We start from the raw sequence: 19,550 nt of genomic DNA, 5'->3' as shown, positions 1-19,550 counted from the left end.
AAACTGAAAAAAAAAAATCTGGAAGCATAAAAAATAGACTCTTCATGTTAAGACCCTTTATAGATTCATCAAAGTAATTTTAAGCACACTACAGCTTGATACCGTAAGCCTAGCAAAGATCAAAGACTACCAGAAACTAGAACATCTCCTACACACTAAAAAAGAGCTGTGAATTAAAAATAAAAGTTACATTAAAGAACTATAAAACGGGAAACAAAGTAATGTTCCACACTGAGCACTAGTGCTACATCACTACTTGCTGCAGTTTTGCTAGTATAACATCTGTTCTGTTCAGTCTGTGTTTGACAAAAGGGAGATACTTTTCTCCAAGGAAAACCAAGAGGCCTTGGTCTGTAAAAAAAGAAGGGAAAGGAAAATGAAATAAGAAAGATCTTTCACCTTTTCTGAACTTAAATAGAACTCCTAAAAATGTTCAGTGTTTTTTTTTCAAGTGGAACTGTTGATCAGGAAAATTGGGATTTCAGGTCTGATCAATGCTATACACTGTCTAAAGACATCAACAGGCACCAGGTTGCATGTTTCATTATTTATTTTTCTTTTAAGAAAAAATACATCAATTAAAATTAATTCTAATTTTAGAATTTAAATTTGAAGTTTACCTATTTAGAAGAAGAGATATGAAAAACAAATAAAAATGCTCAAAGCTCAAGGCTATACTTCTATCACTTAGACAAAGTCCTTTTGTCTTCAGTTGCCATGTAAAAAAGACATGATTTTGATCTCTGTTGTTTCAGGAAAAATCATTAAACAGCAGGTCTATGATCCTTAAAAGAACTCTTCCCTGAGAGTTAAATCACAACTTTCCCTCTTGAGTGTCTGCCCTGAAAAGAGTTAGAAGAGCAAAAGAAGTCTGACCTGCAAAGATCCCAGAGATTCTTCAGTCTCTTATGCTAAAAGGCAACAATGTAACTACCATCACCCTGTGAGATTATGAGCTGACAACTCAATAAAGTAAATCACTTCCAGAGATCTCTGATTAGGTAAATGAGTTCAGTGAAACAACACTGAAGAACTGTGCAGTGTGGAGGAGACCGAAAGTGCATTTTTCATCTGTGTCACATTGCACAACATGATGCCAGGCTGGGACAGAAAATGGGATAGTGGTATTAGCCCTTAGAGCAGAGCTTGTGATTCCAGGTGTGATGTTACAGGATATTATTGTGTTGCTCTGACAACTCGATATGCATTGTGCTGTTTAAACCTGTCAGCACTGCCCTGCCTGACAGAGACATGCCCTTAGTCACACTATTCCTTCATTACTCTGTCCTTGTCTCCTAAGGGAGAAAAAGGTCAAGTTTTAGAAGAATTTAAACAAAGAAATGCTTAATAATTTCCATGCAAACAATTTCTCTTATACATGTTTCTAGAAATGTGATGACTTTAAATTACAAATCCTATGACAAACCTCTTGTTTTCAAGAGCAAGATTGCAAAATACAAGGGAGATTCTTTAACCCTTTTTAAAAATACTTCCTTTTCTTCCTTCAAAACACATCCAAATGTATTATTCCAGCTCACCAATTCTTTCTAAGGAATGCTTAACCTGGTTGCAGTACAAGAATATCATGAATTACATGCTTCTGATAATTTACAGTTAAGAAAATTAAGCTAACTTCCTAATATACTCATCTGAGAAAATGAGTGCACTGAATGGTGTCTGCCCTTATCCACAGTATTGTCCCTTCCATGTAAACATTTTTTTGAGAAATAATGCTTCCACTGAAAACTGACTTATTTCTGTTTGATCGTTGTCTCAGTCTCAATTTACTTGGAGATATGCTTATGTCATGGGGTCAAAATCAGACCTGCAACAACTCTGTTTGAACAATGCCTAAGGAGGCAGAAAGTGCTGTTTCAGATTCTGTATTCAGTTCAGCAGATAAATAAAGAAATATCTTGCTCTGGGAACTAAAGCTGCCACAAAAGTTAATCTTCCTTTCTTTTTTTTGACAAGTTAAACTGTAGCTCATAATATCACCACTAATTTCCTTTAAAGCAGCTGGGACTGAAGTAATAACCCCTTACTCTCAATCATTACTCAGATCAGACATTTCACTGAGTCGAATACAACTTTTAATAATAATTTACAGGTCAACAATGGGAGTAAAGAGATTAAAACTGTGTCCTTTTTGAGAGCCATTCATACCCACTAAATAAAGGCCATTACCCCTGTGGTGTTATGTGGAACCAAATTCTTCTTGAAGTGTATTTTGCTGGATTTAATAAAGGAAAACTATCTGAAATAAAAACCAAACAAAAAAAAAACAACAACCAAAAACTAAGATACAAAGGCAAAAAAAAAAAAATAATTGTAAGCTACTGAACATATAGCTAGGTGTGGTTATATATATACCTCACCTCTAGACAGATACCAGAAACATTACACTTCTGCATTAGATTTAAAGGATTTCTCTAAAAGAAATTATTATAAGAGGGCAAGTGAAAAATCTGTATGTTTTCTACACTGATTGGAGTATGCTTTGCATGCTTCAGTACTTCACACTCTCAAGTAAAACATTCAAGGAAATCTTTGAAAATTTAGTTTCTTCCTCTAGCTGCATGCAGGTCAGACAATCTGCTTTGAGTCTACCTGAACCAAGTGAAATCTGTAACTTCTGCATTAATGTGAGTTGATTGTTTTTCATATAGCCAGTGGGAAGAATCAATGTAGAAATACACAGTCTATTTTAAGCTGTGAAGTAGAGAGCAAGTTGCTGTCTCAGACATTATTCTTGAGTGACTTCCCATAGAAGTAGGGTCAATGATATTGATTTGTAAAAATTTCATTTTCAATTACTCAACCCCAGAAATACAAATGTCCAGAAGATACCAGTTGGCATCCACAGCATCTCTGATGCAGGTTTTCCCGTTAATAGCTGGGGTCAGTAGGCTGCCCCTCTAAAAATAACCAGGGAATTACAAAAACCACCATAAGCCATCTGTACCTGAGCTGTGGCACCTACGAAGATACACATTTCTACGGTAGTAGTCTACCTTAGACTAGCTAAAAACAACATTAATATCAGGGAACTGTGACAGCTTCCAGCTTTTGCTGAGAAGCTGCAGCAACCAGGTAACAGTGCCTGTGGTACATCAGCCCTGAGCAGGTGGAGGATGCTGACTGCTGGCTACAGCTGCTGTCGCCCTGGTCAGATTAGTCTCTTGCTGCAGCAGTATCAACAGGGCCCTGCTTTGCTTGCTGTGAGCTACCCAGGACTTCTCCTCATGAATATCATTATGTCTTTTCTCATTTGTAACTGGATGGTATTAATTAAATGCCTGAGTAAGGGCCACTGGAACTTCCTAATGAGATCATGTGTGTATTGGCCTTGTCACAGTCAGCAGAAACAGTTACTAATGGCAGATTTCATCTTTATACATCTACATATTTATTTTTAGAGGCTTGTTTCAGAACCTTGAAAGAGCCCCCACTGTATTAAATCCTAAATTATCTTTTTAATGACAATGTCTATGTGCAAGGTAATTAACACAGATTACACAAAATTTATCTTCAACAAATGTTTTTAATCCTGTGATTGTTGCGCCTTTCCCACTGATACCTAAGATTTGCTTCTTCTTTATGTCAGAAAGTAAACAGCAGCAGGAAGCAATAAATGTATCATTCCTTTCACCCAAGAATTCTTGCTTGCATCTTTAGAAGCATGTTTAAAAATAACACCGTTTCTTCTCACTCATAAAATAAACCAGTATTGAGTGCCGGGGAGGAAGCCCACCATCATCACTGAAACACAAATACTAACTATGCAGCACTTTAGCTTCAGAATATCTCCTACAGTGGATTGTATTCTGTTAAAATTGCCATAGAGAAGATTAGAAATATCTCAATATCTCACTGCAGTAGCAGAGTTTTAACTAGTTTTATCCAAATAGCTTTTTCCGAGCTCAAGATCAGAGCATCCCGACACGTAGGAAGTCAAGGAAGAGGGCCAGGAGACCTGCGTGGCTAAAGAGGGAATTGCTGGGTATGCTCAAGTGGAAGAGGAGAGTTTACAGGTCATGGAAGGAGGGGCTGGCCACTTGGGAGGAATGGCAGCTAGGATGACTAAGGCCTCCTGTCCTGGGTTCAGCAGTAGCAGTCATTTTTTCTCCTTCTTGGTAGCTGGTGCAGTGCAGTGTTTTGACTTTCAGCTCAGGAACAGAGCTGATAACAAGGATGTTTTGGTTTGGCCAAGGACTTTGTGAGCCTCATGCTCTGCCAGGGAGGAAGGGAAGCTGGGAGGAAGCAGGGACAGGACACCTGACCCAAACTGACCAAAGAGGTATTCCATACCACAGCATGTCATGCCCAGGATGTAACTGGGAGTTAGCCGGAAGGGCTGGGAGACTGCGGGGTTGGAGGAGGTATTGGTCGGAGCTTGGTTGGGCTTGGGGGGCGAGTTATCGGTCGGCTGGAGCTGAGGTGTTGTATTCTCTTCCCTTATTATTTCCTTTATCATTATTATCACTGGTGGTAGCAGTAGTGATCTGTGTTATACCTTAGTTACTAAACTGTTCTTATCACAACCCGTGGGATTTGCATTCTTTTCGATTCTCCTCTCTGTCCCTCCGGGAGCAGGGGTAGGGCAAGAAAGGGGGGGAAGTGAGCGATCGAATTACCTGACTGGGTTTAAACCACGACACCTCCTTAGAATTAAACCTGGCGAGAAGGGTCAAGGACAGCAAAAAGAGCTTTTTCAAATACATGGCAGACAAAACTAACACCAGAGGCAATGTAGGCCCACTGATGAACGGGATGGGTGCCCTGGTGACAGAAGATACACAGATGGCAGAGTTACTGAATGCCTTCTTTGTCTCTGTCTACTCTGCTGCAGGCAGTCCTGAAGAGCCTGTACCCCTGAGACCTTAGATGAAGTCAGGTCAACGGAGCCGTTTGCCTTAGTCAATGAGGAATGGGTTAGAGACCAGTTGAGCAATCTGGACATCCATAAATCCATGGGTCCAGATGGGATGCACCCGCGGGTGCTGAGGGAACTGGCGGAAGTCATTGCTAGACCACTCTCCATCATCATTACCAAGACTTGGGAAACGGGAGAGGTGCCTGAGGACTGGAGAAAAGCAAATGTCACTCCAGTCTTCAAAAAGGGCAAGAAGGAGGACCCGGGTAACTATAGACTGGTCAGCCAGTTCCATCCTTGGGAAAGTGATGGAACACCTTATCCTTGGTACCATCTTAAGGCATATCAAGGATAAGAGGGTTATGAGGGGCAGTCAACATGGCTTCACCAAGGGGAAATCATGCTTGACCAATCTCTTAGCCTTTTATGAGGAAATAACACGGTGGATGGATGATGGCAGAGCGGTGGATGTGGTTTACCTTGACTTCAGCAAAGCATTTGACACAGTCTCCCACAGCATCCTCACAGCTAAATTGAGGAAGTGTGGTCTGGATGATCAGGTAGTGAGGTGGACTGTGAACTGGCTGAAGGAGAGAAGCCAGAGAGTTGTAGTCTATGGGGCAGAGTCTAGTTGGAGGCCTGTAACTAGTGGAGTGCCTCAAGGGTCAGTGCTGGGACCAGTATTATTTAATATATTCATCAATGATTTAGATGAGGGAATTGAGTGTACTATCAGCAAGTTTGCTGATGACACTAAGCTGGGAGGAGTGGCTGGCACGCCAGAAGGCTGTGCTGCCATGCAGAGAGACCTGGACAGGCTGGAGAGGTGGGCAGGGAATAACTTGGTGAAATATAACAAGGGAAAGTGTAGAGTCCTGCATCTGGGCAGGAGCAACCCCAGGTTCCAGTATAGGTTGGGGAACGACCTGTTAGAGAGCAGTGTAGGGGAGAGGGACCTGGGGGTCCTAGTGGATGACAGGAAGACCATGAGCCAACACTGTGCCCTTGTGGCTAAGAAGGCCAATGGCATCCTGGGGTGTATTAGAAGGGCGGTGGTTAGTAGGTCGAGAGAGGTCCTCCTTCCCCTCTACTCTGCCCTGGTGAGACCACATCTGGAATATTGTGTCCAGTTCTGGGCCCCTCAGTTCAAGAAGGACAGGGAGCTGCTGGAGAGAGTCCAGCGCAGGGCAACGAAGATGATTAAGGGAGTGGAGCATCTCCCTTATGAGGAAAGACTGAGGGAGCTGGGTCTCTATGGTTTGGAGAAGAGGAGGCTGAGGGGTGACCTTATAAGTGTCTATAAATATATAAAGGGGGAGTGTCACGAGGATGGAGCCAGGCTCTACTCAGTGGCAAACAATGATAGGACAAGGGGTAATGGGTACAAACTGGAACACAAGAGGTTCCACTTAAACTTGAGAAGAAACTTCTTCTCAGTGAGGGTGACGGAACACTGGAACAGGCTGCCCAGGGAGGTTGTGGAGTCTCCTTCCCTGGAGACATTCAAAACCCGCCTGGACACATTCCTGTGTAACTTTATCTAGGTGTTCCTGCTCCGGCAGGGGGATTGGACTAGATGATCTTTGGAGGTCCCTTCCAATCTCTAGCATACTGTGATACTGTGATACTTATTAGGATGGTAAAATCAAATGAAAATAAGAAAATGACAATGTTTCACTGTAATAAGTATGAAAGAAAGAAAAAACATAAAGAATATTCCCAAAACCTAGAGAAAGGAAATGTCTGTGTGATCCAGAACATTCCATGAAAATTATATACTTGCACATTATGTTTCAAATGTTAGAAACATGATAGCACAGAAAAAAAGAATCTTTGCAGGCTCTTATCAACAGGGATAACTATCTAGTAAAACTCTGCTCAGGGCAATTATGTAAAAAATAATAAAAAAATTAACCCTTTTGTCCATCCTAAGGGTAGCAAAAATAGTCAAGGATAATTAATAATTAAGAACTACTGGATTTGAACTTTTCAGAGACAATATCCCAACAGGGAATAAATGTCTCTTTGAAACTAATTTTAGGTGGGTTTTTTTTGTTTAATTTTCTTTTATTTTACTTTTTGTCTCCTGTTTCACAGAAGTATTTAAATGTGTACTCTTAATTTCACTGTATGTAAGAAAATAAGAGATAATTATTTTTCTGGTTTTAATGCAACTGTCCATGTTGCAGCATACTTAATGTGATAATTACTGTATGCAATCAACAGTGATAATTTAAGTGCAAACTACTCACACATATCTAATGCAGCTGCTATTTATTTTCCATCAGTTTGTATGCAAGTTAAAATTAATTTTGCAATAAAAATTAAGTAAAGCTAAAATGCTCCTAAATAAAACCTCTGAGTGTTATAAGATACACCTTTGAGTAAGGCAAGGAGAACAGAAGTTGAAGTTTGAGTCAAAATAAATTTTTAATTTTGCACATCATTAATTGTAAGTAATTTTTGTTTTGAATTTTTCAGAGATTGCATAAGAAAAGTTATTTTCAAAATTTTTCTTTTTTTCTTTTTTTTTTTTTTCTGTTAATCTACTTGCATCCTCTATGGATTTGAGCTCTTCCAGGAAAAACTGCTGTATAAGTAATATATGCTTTTCATAAAAAATCATTAATCTCTACATTTTACTTAGAATCATATTATCATTTAAAACATGCTTTTACAATCATTTAATCCTTTTTCATTTTAACAAACAAATGGAACAGCCAATTTTCAAAGAACTTATCAGTTTTATTTGTAACTCAATACAAGTAAATAGCTAAACAGTAAGGAGGTTTAAATAATTTTTTTGTCATCTCATGTTTAGTGAAGAAAATATCACTTTTAAAGAAAATTGATTCTATATTCTGCACCTGTCTATGTAAAAATAGAAATAATTCAATTAAATAATACTTTTTCATTTTATTCTCACTGTATGCCTGTTGGTAATTAATTTTTTTGGTGGATGTCATCCCATCAGAGCAATAGGGTTGTGTTACTGATTTCTACCAATAGGAGTAGCAGCAAAACATGAAAATAGCTCTCACTTGGAGAATATCAAAGATAAAGTACTATATGTGAAGAGGGAAAATGGAAAGAGGCCTTAAAAATGTTTTCTGTGTCTTTTCAGAGGATCCTATTTTGGAAAAGAAATAGTAAAAGTATTTTTAAGACACTGGAATAATAAAACTAGGAGGCACATGGGAGCTCTTTCAGACTAAAAGCTGAATAAGAGAATGACAGAGTGCTAAAGCACTCTGCTGGAGCACATACACCTTTACAGATATCAGATATTCAAAGAAAAAGGGTTTTTTATTACCTTAATCAGAACCTGAATGCGTCCCATGGCTTTTGGTGACTTGAAGTACCAGAAGCTCATCACACAAGTCCCACTTGATTCTTTCCATCTGGAACTCTTCACATGGGCTTTTTCATTTTTCGGGCCTACTGCAGTAGCCTCAAGATACAGGAATTGTCCTGAAATTAAATGATGTATTACTGAAAAATCATTTTAGACTTTCAGATTAGATTCCAAAACTCAGCAAAGTAAACGCAGAGACATATGAAGCATACTTCAAATATAGGTCCTATACTTGTGAACCTTGATTTAGGGTAAAAATAACCAGATCACATCCCTTGTGTACTTATAAGGAATAAACTGGGAGCAGCTAAGGATTTGGACGAGCCTGCAGAGAAGGAGGAGAACACTTCTATATTTCTAGCTTGATTACAAGTCCTTTCCCAACAGCATTAGCTGCTACTTTGACAGTGCATCATACAATAGCCACACTGTGGTAAATTTCAGGATAAAACCTCTGAAAGATAACCTTCAAAACAGTGAGTCACACTACACAAAAACTTGTGACACAGGCAAAAAGCATTCATGTATCTATAAATCATTAGGTGTCCCTAATGATTCATATTGCCTTTGGTGATCTGTACTTTTAAATGTATGAATATTAACTTACATTTAAATTATGCAGTTGGAGGAAACTGCAATAATAGATGCCCATAGTTAATATTTTCAAGCAGTGTTATGATCCTTGAGTTTTTTATTTTTAATCAGAAATATAATAAAATATGCAAGTTTTTAAACTCATTTTTTCCTTTGCACAAAAAACAAGTGTGTAGTTCACATAAAAGTAAGTGTAGCATAAATAACACACTTAAATTATAATTGCACATTGTCTAAGGTATTAGACAAAAAAAAAAATTACTTCATTAGAGGCAAAGTTCACTTATCTGGCTAAGTTACAACTGTAGATGCCTGCCATAATATTCTGGGATGAGAAATTTGCTTTTTCCCTGAGGTCAAGCATACATTTAACAAGTGTAGGGACATAATCATAATAATTTTAAAAAAAGTAAAAATTAGGAAATACAAATGAACTTCTATTTTCTACATCTGCTATTTTTTTGTGTTAAACAAGCCACGGACATAAACACTATGAGATATCAAGCCATAATATTGCCTCAATGTCCGCTAGGAAGACATGGTTAGACTGGATTAAGTGCTGGGCATGTCATTGTTTGTTAATGCCTATTTAATATTAGGCAAATGACTTTTGTTGGAAACCAAGCCAATCCCAGACCAAAGCAACCTAACCCAAAAAACTTTCACAGTCTTCTTTGAAAAGAAACTTGACTGATTAAGGTGGCAGACAAGGACCCTCTGGAAAGCCCCTTGACCTGAAGACTGTGACTAGCACTGTGGGACAGTGAACTGGTCACAGCTAGTCAAGCTTGGCTCGGAGATTAAAACAACAAACAGTTTAATTCAAAACAGAATGATGCAATTCTATTCATGAGAAAATTTTCAACATTTTAATGTTGAAAACAGAGGTGCTAATAGGGGAGTTAGAGTTGAGTGTTTCATCTAAGATCAAAAGCTGTGGCTTTGCAAGTAAGTGCTGAAATTTGTCATTGTAAAAGGACCAGTCACTGAATACTGCAGTATTCTTTACCATATATGACAAAATTTTAATAACTAAGCTGAATTTTGTTTTGGTTTTCTCATGATGAACAAAATTATTAACTGCTACCAATTCTAAGAGTATAGCCACATACCACCTTCCCTGTTAAAAAACTGACCACATGAAAATTATAAAAAAGTGAAATTAATTCCAAATATTTGAGAACACAATTTCAAGACTATAAAACAGCTCTCCAGGAAGAAATCTGACCTATGTGATTACTCACCACAACAATAACACTTAACTTTCAGATTATAGGGTAGATTTCTACATTTGAGAATTAGATCAGCAGTAAACTTATTCATATGTGGGATATAACATACAAAATACAATTGTAAGTTGTATGTTATAACAACTACTAAGGGATTCAACATATATACCACAAAGATAGATAAATTTGTGTTCTAACAGAACTGGCTATTTTAAAAGCCAAATGAAAGAGAGGGACACATTGGAAAGCAGTTCTCTTCTACTGCATTTTACTTTGAGATAAGTGAAATGCAACCTGACTGGACTGTCTCAAAATTTAAAAATATAGAAACACTTAATCTTTGTGATTATTCTTGCCTGTTCCACCCTCAGCCACTTTGGCAAGCTTTCACTAGCCTCTGAGTTTCTACATATCTTCAAGTAAACTTTGCTTTTATTTGGTTTTGGCCTTCAGCAGCTTGTGTAAACATTCAACAACTACTAAACACAAATCACACACCTTTGTGCAGCTCTCCTGTGGAATATTTCAATTTAAGATCAATTCTGAGCTATGGGACTTTCAAAGACATGAACACATGGAGCTTGCAGAAAGAAAAAGGACAGATAACTGGGTGGTTTGGCCAAAATAAAGCAGAAGCTGTACTACCACTAGCAAAGAAGGTGTATTTATTTACATTTATTTACTTAAAATTACCTAGAATTAGACTATGAATAGTCACTATGAGTAACTTAAAGCTTCCTGGTAACAAGTTCAAACTCTGGAGGAGCAGGACCCAGTAAATCTCACAGCTGAGCTAACTCATCTTTTCAAGCTGCAGCTGGACCAAATACCTCTCTTCTGACAAGCAACAAATTATGTTGCTTGAGTCATACAGCAACACTTAAAGGAGAAACAACTGAGAATCAGATTTTCCTAACTTAAAATAATTTTACAGCAGTAATTGATATTTTGATATTGTTACACATCTATTTCATTAAAAATGACACTGTGATTTGACATGTTAGAATCCCCCTGCTGCCTGTGAAGGGCAGTATGAGGAGCTCCATGATGACAATTATATCTTGTTTGTGAATTGACAACATACCGGTTCTATTTCCAAACGTATGGTCCCTGGGAGGTCTAAGATTTTGAGACGAGCTGACACCTAGTACCCAGTTAAAACTGTCTGCCAGGGAATTTTGCCAGCCACATCTGCCGTTCTCAAAGGTGCAGGAAGTTCCACATTCACTCTCATCTGTATTATCCCCACAGTTGTCTTCAAAATCACAGCTTTGTTCTGGTCTGTAACACTTGCCATTCTGACATTGCAAATAGCCATGTGAGCAGGAGCCTGAAAAGAGAAGAATGAGGGTGTCCTGGTGAATCACACTGCCATGCATCCCAGCAAGGTTACTGGAAGGTTACATCTCTTGAGTGTTTGATATTTCGGAGGAGGAGGGTGGTCCAGAGCAATTTTAATAAAAGCCTTTGGTTCCCCTGAAGTGCCAATCCATTATCAGTTTATTTCTTTTGTGTTTTGTCAAGAGATTGTCTAAATAAATGACTGCTTCTCTTGTAAAGCCTCTGAGGGCAAGTTCCAGCCAAGCATTCCTTCACTAACAAAGCTTTCTAGTCTGACTTAATTGCTGACATTCTCCTTTCATGTTGTGGGATTAAACCATTTCATTTTTGCTGCAAAGTTGATCTTAGTTTAGTAGCCCCAATTTGGAAGAAAAAGAGAAAAAGCTTTTCTATTTTCACTGCAGAGGTTTGCCTTTTAATGGATTTTCTTTTTTTTTTTTTTTAGGTGAGTTCAGTGGGTTGATGCTGTCCTTCCTTTCTGTGCAGTATTCCTGTCACTACTGAGGGCTAATTCTTCTATTGCACAGCGTAAAAGTTGTATGACCCATTTTACAGGATCCATTTCCAAGCTTCATGTTTTCATTTCAGATCAGTTTCTGCAGGGCTCTGGATAAAAAGCAGCCCCTTCAGTACAGTCTCTAATCATGAAGGAAGACACAAAACTTTGAAATGAACCCTCCCTATTTCTTTTGGCCATCCTGCTTTGCCAGAAATAAATGCACAAGCATAATTTTATTTGAAAATAGGAGTATTACTATATTAGCTCCTCAGGCATAAAATTAAAATATGCAGATGAATGAAAGTTGCACAAGTATGGGAACAATCTGAGTTAATTAATACTGAAAATCACATCCTACTAAAACAATTTCTTATTATCATTACCTTAGAGGACCTGACAGAGCTAAATGAAATTCACGTAAGTCTGGGTTTCATTAAAGGGTCAGAATAATTGATCTATTAACAAAAAGAAAATAAGAGATGGAGTATTCAATTGTGTTGGCAACCTCCATACCTAGGACTTTGTTCTGCCAGACGCTAAGTTACAAATGCCTCAAACTAAGTGAAAAAACATTGCTACACCCCTTTGTTGTAGGCTTTGGTTAAAAGTAAAAACAAGCCTTGAATCACTACATGTTAACAAAAGAAAACAAGTACTAACCCCACTTTGCAGTCCATGCTTGGAAATACGTTTCTTTACTGTTCATCATGATCAAAAATTGCAATAACTATTGCATTTTGAGATCCTTTTGTAAAGCATTGCTTCCAATTTCAGTTTAGAAAAAAAATGGAGTTGAAAAGTGGAAGTCTTTTGGTTTTTGAGAAAAAAAACCACAAAAAAAAATCACAACAAAAACCCCACCAACGTGAATCCTGACATGAATGAATCTCTTCAAGCATGTGTAATGAATGATATTACACTAAGTCTGTGACTTGACTTGTTTCAGGATGTACTTCCATAGTATGTTTCCTCTTTGAATAACATATTTCTAAGACTTTATAACCATAAAAACTAAACCAAAAAGAAACAAAAATGAACAAAACCCCCAACCCTGTAAGAAAAGGGATGGTTTTTAGCTCTCATCCTTTCCTTCCTACTTTATCTCAATCATAACATTCCAAACACTCTGTTGTATTGATGCGTGTGGGTATAATAGAGATATTTAACTGAGAGGAACGTCTTAGGAAGGTTCAGTAACTTTCTCCAAGTAGTGTTTCTTAAAGATTATTAACAGGCAGACTTTTAGGCCTGTGTGGTAACTGCATCAACACATTAGGCTGCAATGGACCCAAAGGAGCTCCTAGCATCTTTTGGATCAATAATCTCTGAATTGCGAAAGATTTATACCACAGAAGAAAACAGCTGCACCAATTACCCTCCTTTCTATATACCCTGAGAAAAAAAAAACAAACAGATTTCACATTTATATTTGTATTTTAAAACATATAGTTGTATGACCAAGATTAATCACCTATTTTATAACTTAAACGTATTTTGAAAAAAAAATGTACTTGCAAACATCAAGAAAAAACATGTTTTTTAGCAGAGCTGAAATACGGTTTCTCTTCTAGATCAATGAGCTTTGCATAGTAATAAAGATAACATAGTATATAGGTTGCAGCATTGAGGCAGAAGAACAATAAAAATTGCAGAAAATATTCATATTAAGAAATAACATCTGTGTTATTAATGTAAACTTTCAAACTCTAAAGGATAAGAATTTTTATGCTCTCAAAGAAGTAATTCCAGAAGGGAAAAAAATTATTCTTTAATCTTTGAAACCATAACCCATGTCACAACAGGACTTCTCTATAAAGTAGCTAACTCTCATATTACTCTCTATATAGCAATAACTATTGCTTGTTTAGTTCCTTTCTGAAAATAAATGAATATAAAATTTTGAATCCTGTCGAATCAAGTAATTCCATTAATGTATGATAAGATAAAGGGCAAGCACTCTTTTATTTATTCTTTTCTCCCACTTTACCAGATGGAGATATTTGAGAAGGACTTGATTTCTTCCACTATGTCTTAAAAGGTCGTAAGGTATTCAGATGATCTTCCTACATCTCTGTTCAGAAACAACTTATGCTTGAAGGGCTTTTCTGTCACTCAAATTTTTTATCAGTTCACAATATTTAGTTTGCCTTTCATTTCAGGATGAGAATCCCTCATCCTTCACTTTATGAAGGCAATAGCTAATTTTTATGTATTTATTTAAAATACCACTTATTACTTTTCCATTAAAATCCATTACAAGTTCTCACTATGTGTTTGGACTTACCTCTAAGTAGGCAATAATTTCATTTTCACTCAATGAAAACTAATTTAGTTCTATTTATTTGCTTAAATTAGCCACTAAAGACTCCTAAATGAAATAGCTGATAACACACTTACATTGAGTGACCAAATGGAGATCAATTAATGTAATTTATAAGAGACAAACTTAAGAAATGCTTGATCATGGTCTGCAATTACCTGCAGGAAGACAAACACTGATAGCAGAAAACTCTCATTTAGTAGAAAAAACCCCAACACTACATGCTGGTAAACTGAAGTTGGTGAAGTTCAAATTAAAATAAAATGATTGAGTATTTAACCAGCGAAAATATAAAAAGATAACAGAAAATGACAAGTTCTCTGTTAGTTAAAAGCTTTTAATAGAGCAATTCTTTTTTTTCTCCCTTAAGAGATATGCTTTAATTTAACTTAAAATTATTTGATAAGTAGAAGAAAACTCTACACGAAACCACAGTTAGTGTTATAGAGGAGGCTAAATTACATATTAGCAATAGTACATTTTAGTTTTAAAAAATCAAACTGCAGTTGCAGACCTTAATTTGCTTATATAATTCTGAGAATTTATAACAGATAAACATTTATATATGCCTATATTAGTTATAAAATAGAGATGAAAATCTCAAATTTCTCATTCAGATCTAAATCTTCCTGAAGCTGGTTCTTTAAATTAATCTTTGTTTACTGGAAATAAATTAAGTATGGTAATTAAACTGATAAAGATGAATAAGATCAGAATTTCTAGAAAATTTCAAATATATGATTGTATATAGGATTATTCTACTTATGACTGTCTTCATAAGCATTTAGCACTTAATTCTCATAACTTAAACTTCAGTTCTTATTTTGTATTGGCATTGTGAGAAAGATAATTCATGGTTTAGAATGCCAGGAAACAGATTGGTGATAAGTATTTTCCAAAAGTTGTTAAACTAGTGTTTTTTAAGCTTATTATATTTAATGGTATTTAATGTTGGAAAACATTGTCTCTGTTTTCCAAATCTACATCCAATCAAATGAATGGGATAGTTTACAATTATCAAAAATATCATTAATAGACTCCTAAAGATCTGTTTCAAAATATTTTTAAAGGTCTTATTTACATTCACATATCTGGAAGCATATCTGTTCCTAAATCAAAGCTAGAGCTCCTGTACAACCATAATTTGGTATAGAGACCAGAGCAATTAATCAGCAGGCTAAGAGTTTGACATCCCAGGGATAGGGGCTCTCCAGATAATTTAGTTCTCTGAGGCTTTTCCTACAACAGTTACTCCATTGTCATTCTTGCTCTGAGTTGACATTACTGGAAGACTGAATTGTGTGTGTGTCCTCAACAAAAAAAAAAAAATAAAAAATTGTTAACAAGAGCATCTTTCCTCTAATATCTCACCAGTGTTACCCAAGGACAGAGTAAAATGCACTCATACAGTTGATGATGCATGGTAGTAATGACTTGTCAGCACAGGCATGTGAAAAATGCATCTCATTTCAAAAGCAAAGCTTTGGATAGTCCAAGAATTTCTAAAGATTTTCAGAAGTTGAAGCTCTGGAAAAAAAAAGACTTAAAAACTACTACACATTAACAGCTCTTTCGTTGTAAATAGTCTTTTTTTTCCTATAACTGAGTGCAAACACTTGCATTTTTTGTTTTGCAAGCCTCTCAAGTACCTTGACATATTAATTTGCATTCTGTGCAACAGGAGGTTTAAAAAACAACAGCTTGAGTTCATTTGAAAAAGGGACTGAGAAGAAACCGTTAACATTTTAAGCTTCTCCCATGACAATGGGCTGATGAAGGCTTTCTAACCACTAAAACCTCCCCAGTTTGTTTTTACCTTGTCCATTTCCACATATAAACACAAGAGAATTCCTGTCCAGTAAGCAGACTCAGTAATATTAATCCTTAGAACCATAAAGAATCAAAAAGATAAATAACAAAGAAGCCTAGCAGTGTTCAAGATTATTGTCTCTATCCATTCCAGAGCACTGAAGCATCATCTTTGTTCTGTTTGATGGCACTTTATTTTTTCTCATTATAAAAGTTTGATAATTTGTCAGTCACTCAATACACTTTAAGATGTTCCCAATCTGTGACACATTCAATGTACCCTAACATTGTGCTTTGCTGTATTTAAGGTTAGCAGAAATTCTCAAGGATAAGGGGAGCTGAAGGCAAGATGGACACTAAGTGCCTCTTCATACAAAAGTTATTGCCGCTATACTACAGGCAGGGCAAGGGAAGTCTAAAAACAATATCATAAAGAATAAAAGCTTCAGTCTCAAGTGCATTCACTCTGTGAAAAGAAATAAAAACCATGTTTTTACTGGAGATAGTCTTACCAGGTATTTTTAACTCCTCCACTATTGCAGTACTGGTATACTAATGCTGCCAGAAATGGTGCATACTTCCCCATGTTGCTCGAGCAATTCTATGCTTATTAGTCTACAAAACATGCTAGCAGATCAGCTTAAAAGGAAACTTTTAATTAATCTCTTCAGATGGGAAATCCCCATGGTGAATAAGAAGAGACCTATGCCTGGATGCATTGACAGATGCTCCTTCTATTGCAATACCATTAAGACTGCTTTGTTCCTCTCCAGAAAATTGGAACAATACAGTATGCATTAGAATGATTATTGCAGTGATAACCAGATGGTTTAAGCCTCCAACATACATATATGAGCTGACAAGGAAAACTGTTGTAACAGGATACTGATAATCGGAACATGGATATATCAATGCCTACACACAATCTTCCTTTTCCAAAGCCAAGTTAAAATTGAGAACCTATTTTCTCGAGGGTGGACAAAGAAACTCTAAGACAAAAAGAAATCCACATCTATTTTTTAAGCAAAGCTTTTTCAAAAATAATAGTACTCATATGAGTCTACTACAGTGAGAAAGATCAAATACTAACCACACTGAAAAGCCTAAATGACACACCTGAGTTTACTCTCAGGAAATATAATGAAATGAAATAAATAAATTTCATTTGCCATGCTCTGGCTCAAACAAACTAAACATAAATATTCACTTACTGAGCTCTTTAACAAAGATACAGAATGAAGAAATGTTCCTTAGTTATAAAATCCGCAATCCTAAAAATACGTCAAACATCTAATTTTTTTTTTTTTCCCTTTTTTCTCTCAGTTTAACTTTTAGTAATAGTATGCATTTTTAGGTCGAAACGTTTAAACTCAGTCTTGTATATCCAGCTTCCTCCATCACATACAAGCCCTGTGCCATGTAAGAATATCTTGGTGCAGCAGATATGGAAAGAAGCCAGTTAAGCTGCCTTCTGAAGATCTCTAGGCTTGAGTGCAAGTTGTAGCATGTCCTAGAAGTGCAATTCAACAGCTCACCTGGAACACATTTTATAACACAATGACACGTTGCCTGAGCAGCTAAATATTATCGTGCTTTTGCAAAACCTGGACTGATGCATTACTGATGACATCAGTACCTTAGAGCCCAAAGTGTTTTAGTTGTGACCTCCAGTTTAACGGTCTGATTGCTATCTGAATGTCTGAAGGGTGGGAGAAGGTATGGTTTTTGCAGTTCCTGTTGCCTAGTGAAGACTGCTCAGTTGTTTTATTGTCTGGGTTTCCAATGGGAGAAAAATTTGCAGACTAAATCTAGAAGGCAGCTAGAAATAAAGCAGAAACTCATAAATCAGAGCAGTCTGAGCATGAGAGCTGGGGTGCACAAATTCTGAATAGCTGAGGTACGTCAGAAGAGAGTTTCTATTAAGAGACCAAAGGAAAACTGTGTAGATAATGAGCTAAAAGCATTCGATTATGTTATAACTCAGGCTGAAGGAGGAGAGATCTTCACTAGTTGCACTGGAATATGTCCATAATTGTCCTTTCTCTTTAATGTAGCATCTCTTTTCTACTAATTGTTCTTGTAAACAAGTACTTGTCTTGCTAAAATTTTGTTCTGTTTTAGTTTGTCAGTTTTTAAGTTCATGTGTTTTTCCTCTAATGTACATATTACAAGGGGTAATGGGTCAAAACTTAAACAGGGGAAGTTTAGACTGGATATAAGGAAGAAGTTCTTTACTATAAGGGTGGTGAGGCACTGGAATGGGTTGCCCAAGGAAGTTGTGAATGCTCCATCCCTGGCAGTGTTCAAGGCCAGGTTGGACAGAGCCTTGGGTGACATGGGTTAGTGTGAGGTGTCCCTGCCCATGGCAGGGGGGTTGGAACTAGGTGATCCTAAGGTCCTTTCCAACCCTAACCATACTATGATTCTATGATTCTATGTGTTCCTTTCACTTTCTCCATCACAATAGAAATGGTTGCCAAAGCATACAGTGGAAGGCTGAGCTGCAGTGCAGTGACAAACGTCCTTTGTACAGTTTGCCAGAGCAGCCTGATCAGACTGTACTCAGTAAATATGACAGGTGGAAAATGCTTCCCTCATATCCCACTCAAAGCCTGTGCAACCAGCTCTCATTTATAGTCACAGCCTTGACTCTGAAACCACAGGGCAGGAAGTCAGATCAGGTTTAACTTAGGCAAGAGAAGAGAGTGGGCATGGAGGCCCAGAGCTTGAGAAATGCTGGTACCACAGCTGGAAAAATAATCCAAAATACTTTTGGAATCCCCTTCTCTGGCAAATAAAAGTATGAAAAAAGACATGGCTTATGCAGTAAAAGAACAAAATTGTCACTGAGAAATTCTATTATATGTCCACAAGACCTCAGGAGCCAGTATTTTCTTCGACAAGTTAGACACTACAAGGTGGTCCAGGAATGGTTTAAATTGATGTAAGACTGTTCACTATTCAAAGAGAAAGATAACAAATTATGTATATCTATTGTCAGTTGGGCATCTCTACTACTTATACATTTCAGTATATCCCCTTAAATCATTATTAATATCCAATAATACAAATATAAATTACAAATGAAACTGCTCTGGAGTATTCTCAGTTATGCACAAACAGGATGGAAGTGTTAAAGACCTACAAGAAACACAATTTGCACAGAATTTCTATTTAAAATTACAGCATTTGTACACAGCTGTGTTTAAATTCTTCAGCAATGCTTGAGTAATTGTCAGGTATAAGAGAAACTAAAAAAAGTCCAAAACAGATGAAAGTGAATCCCATGACCCTTATGAATTCTTCATATCTCTCATTCCTCAGAAGGAATACGTTTCAGGAATACTGTATTTACCATATTATATTAGAAAATTTTCTACCTATATTAGAATGCTACAGTGAGCTGAAGGGGATGTGATGATTAAAAGATTTTATTGATGTCTTGAACAGCCTTCCATACATCTTTTAGCCTCCACTGGAAAGGCCAGTGGGAAAATGAAAAAACGAGTTATGCTTGGTGGAAGAGA

The 19,550-nt window shown here is 36.8% G+C and overlaps 1 protein-coding gene across 1 annotated transcript in view; it reads right to left on the bottom strand.

Moving 5' to 3' along the window:
• MALRD1 (MAM and LDL receptor class A domain containing 1) overlaps nt 1–19,550 on the bottom strand; it is a 247,062-nt gene that overhangs the window by 110,992 nt on the left and 116,520 nt on the right. Inside the window, exons 27-28 of the mRNA XM_057432747.1 lie at nt 11,139–11,384; nt 8,190–8,347 (exon numbers count right to left, since the gene is read on the bottom strand). Of these exons, the coding sequence (XP_057288730.1) occupies nt 8,190–8,347; nt 11,139–11,384 (404 nt within the window). The remainder of the gene's footprint in view (nt 1–8,189; nt 8,348–11,138; nt 11,385–19,550) is intronic.

This window comes from Pezoporus wallicus, unplaced genomic scaffold (assembly GCF_028554395.1).
Source record: "Pezoporus wallicus isolate ANWC-B61680 ecotype Strahan unplaced genomic scaffold, APGP_CSIRO_Pwel_v1 scaffold_2584, whole genome shotgun sequence".
In the NCBI taxonomy this organism is placed as follows: Eukaryota; Metazoa; Chordata; class Aves; order Psittaciformes; family Psittacidae; genus Pezoporus; species Pezoporus wallicus.
This window is presented reverse-complemented; position numbering and strand designations above follow the sequence as displayed.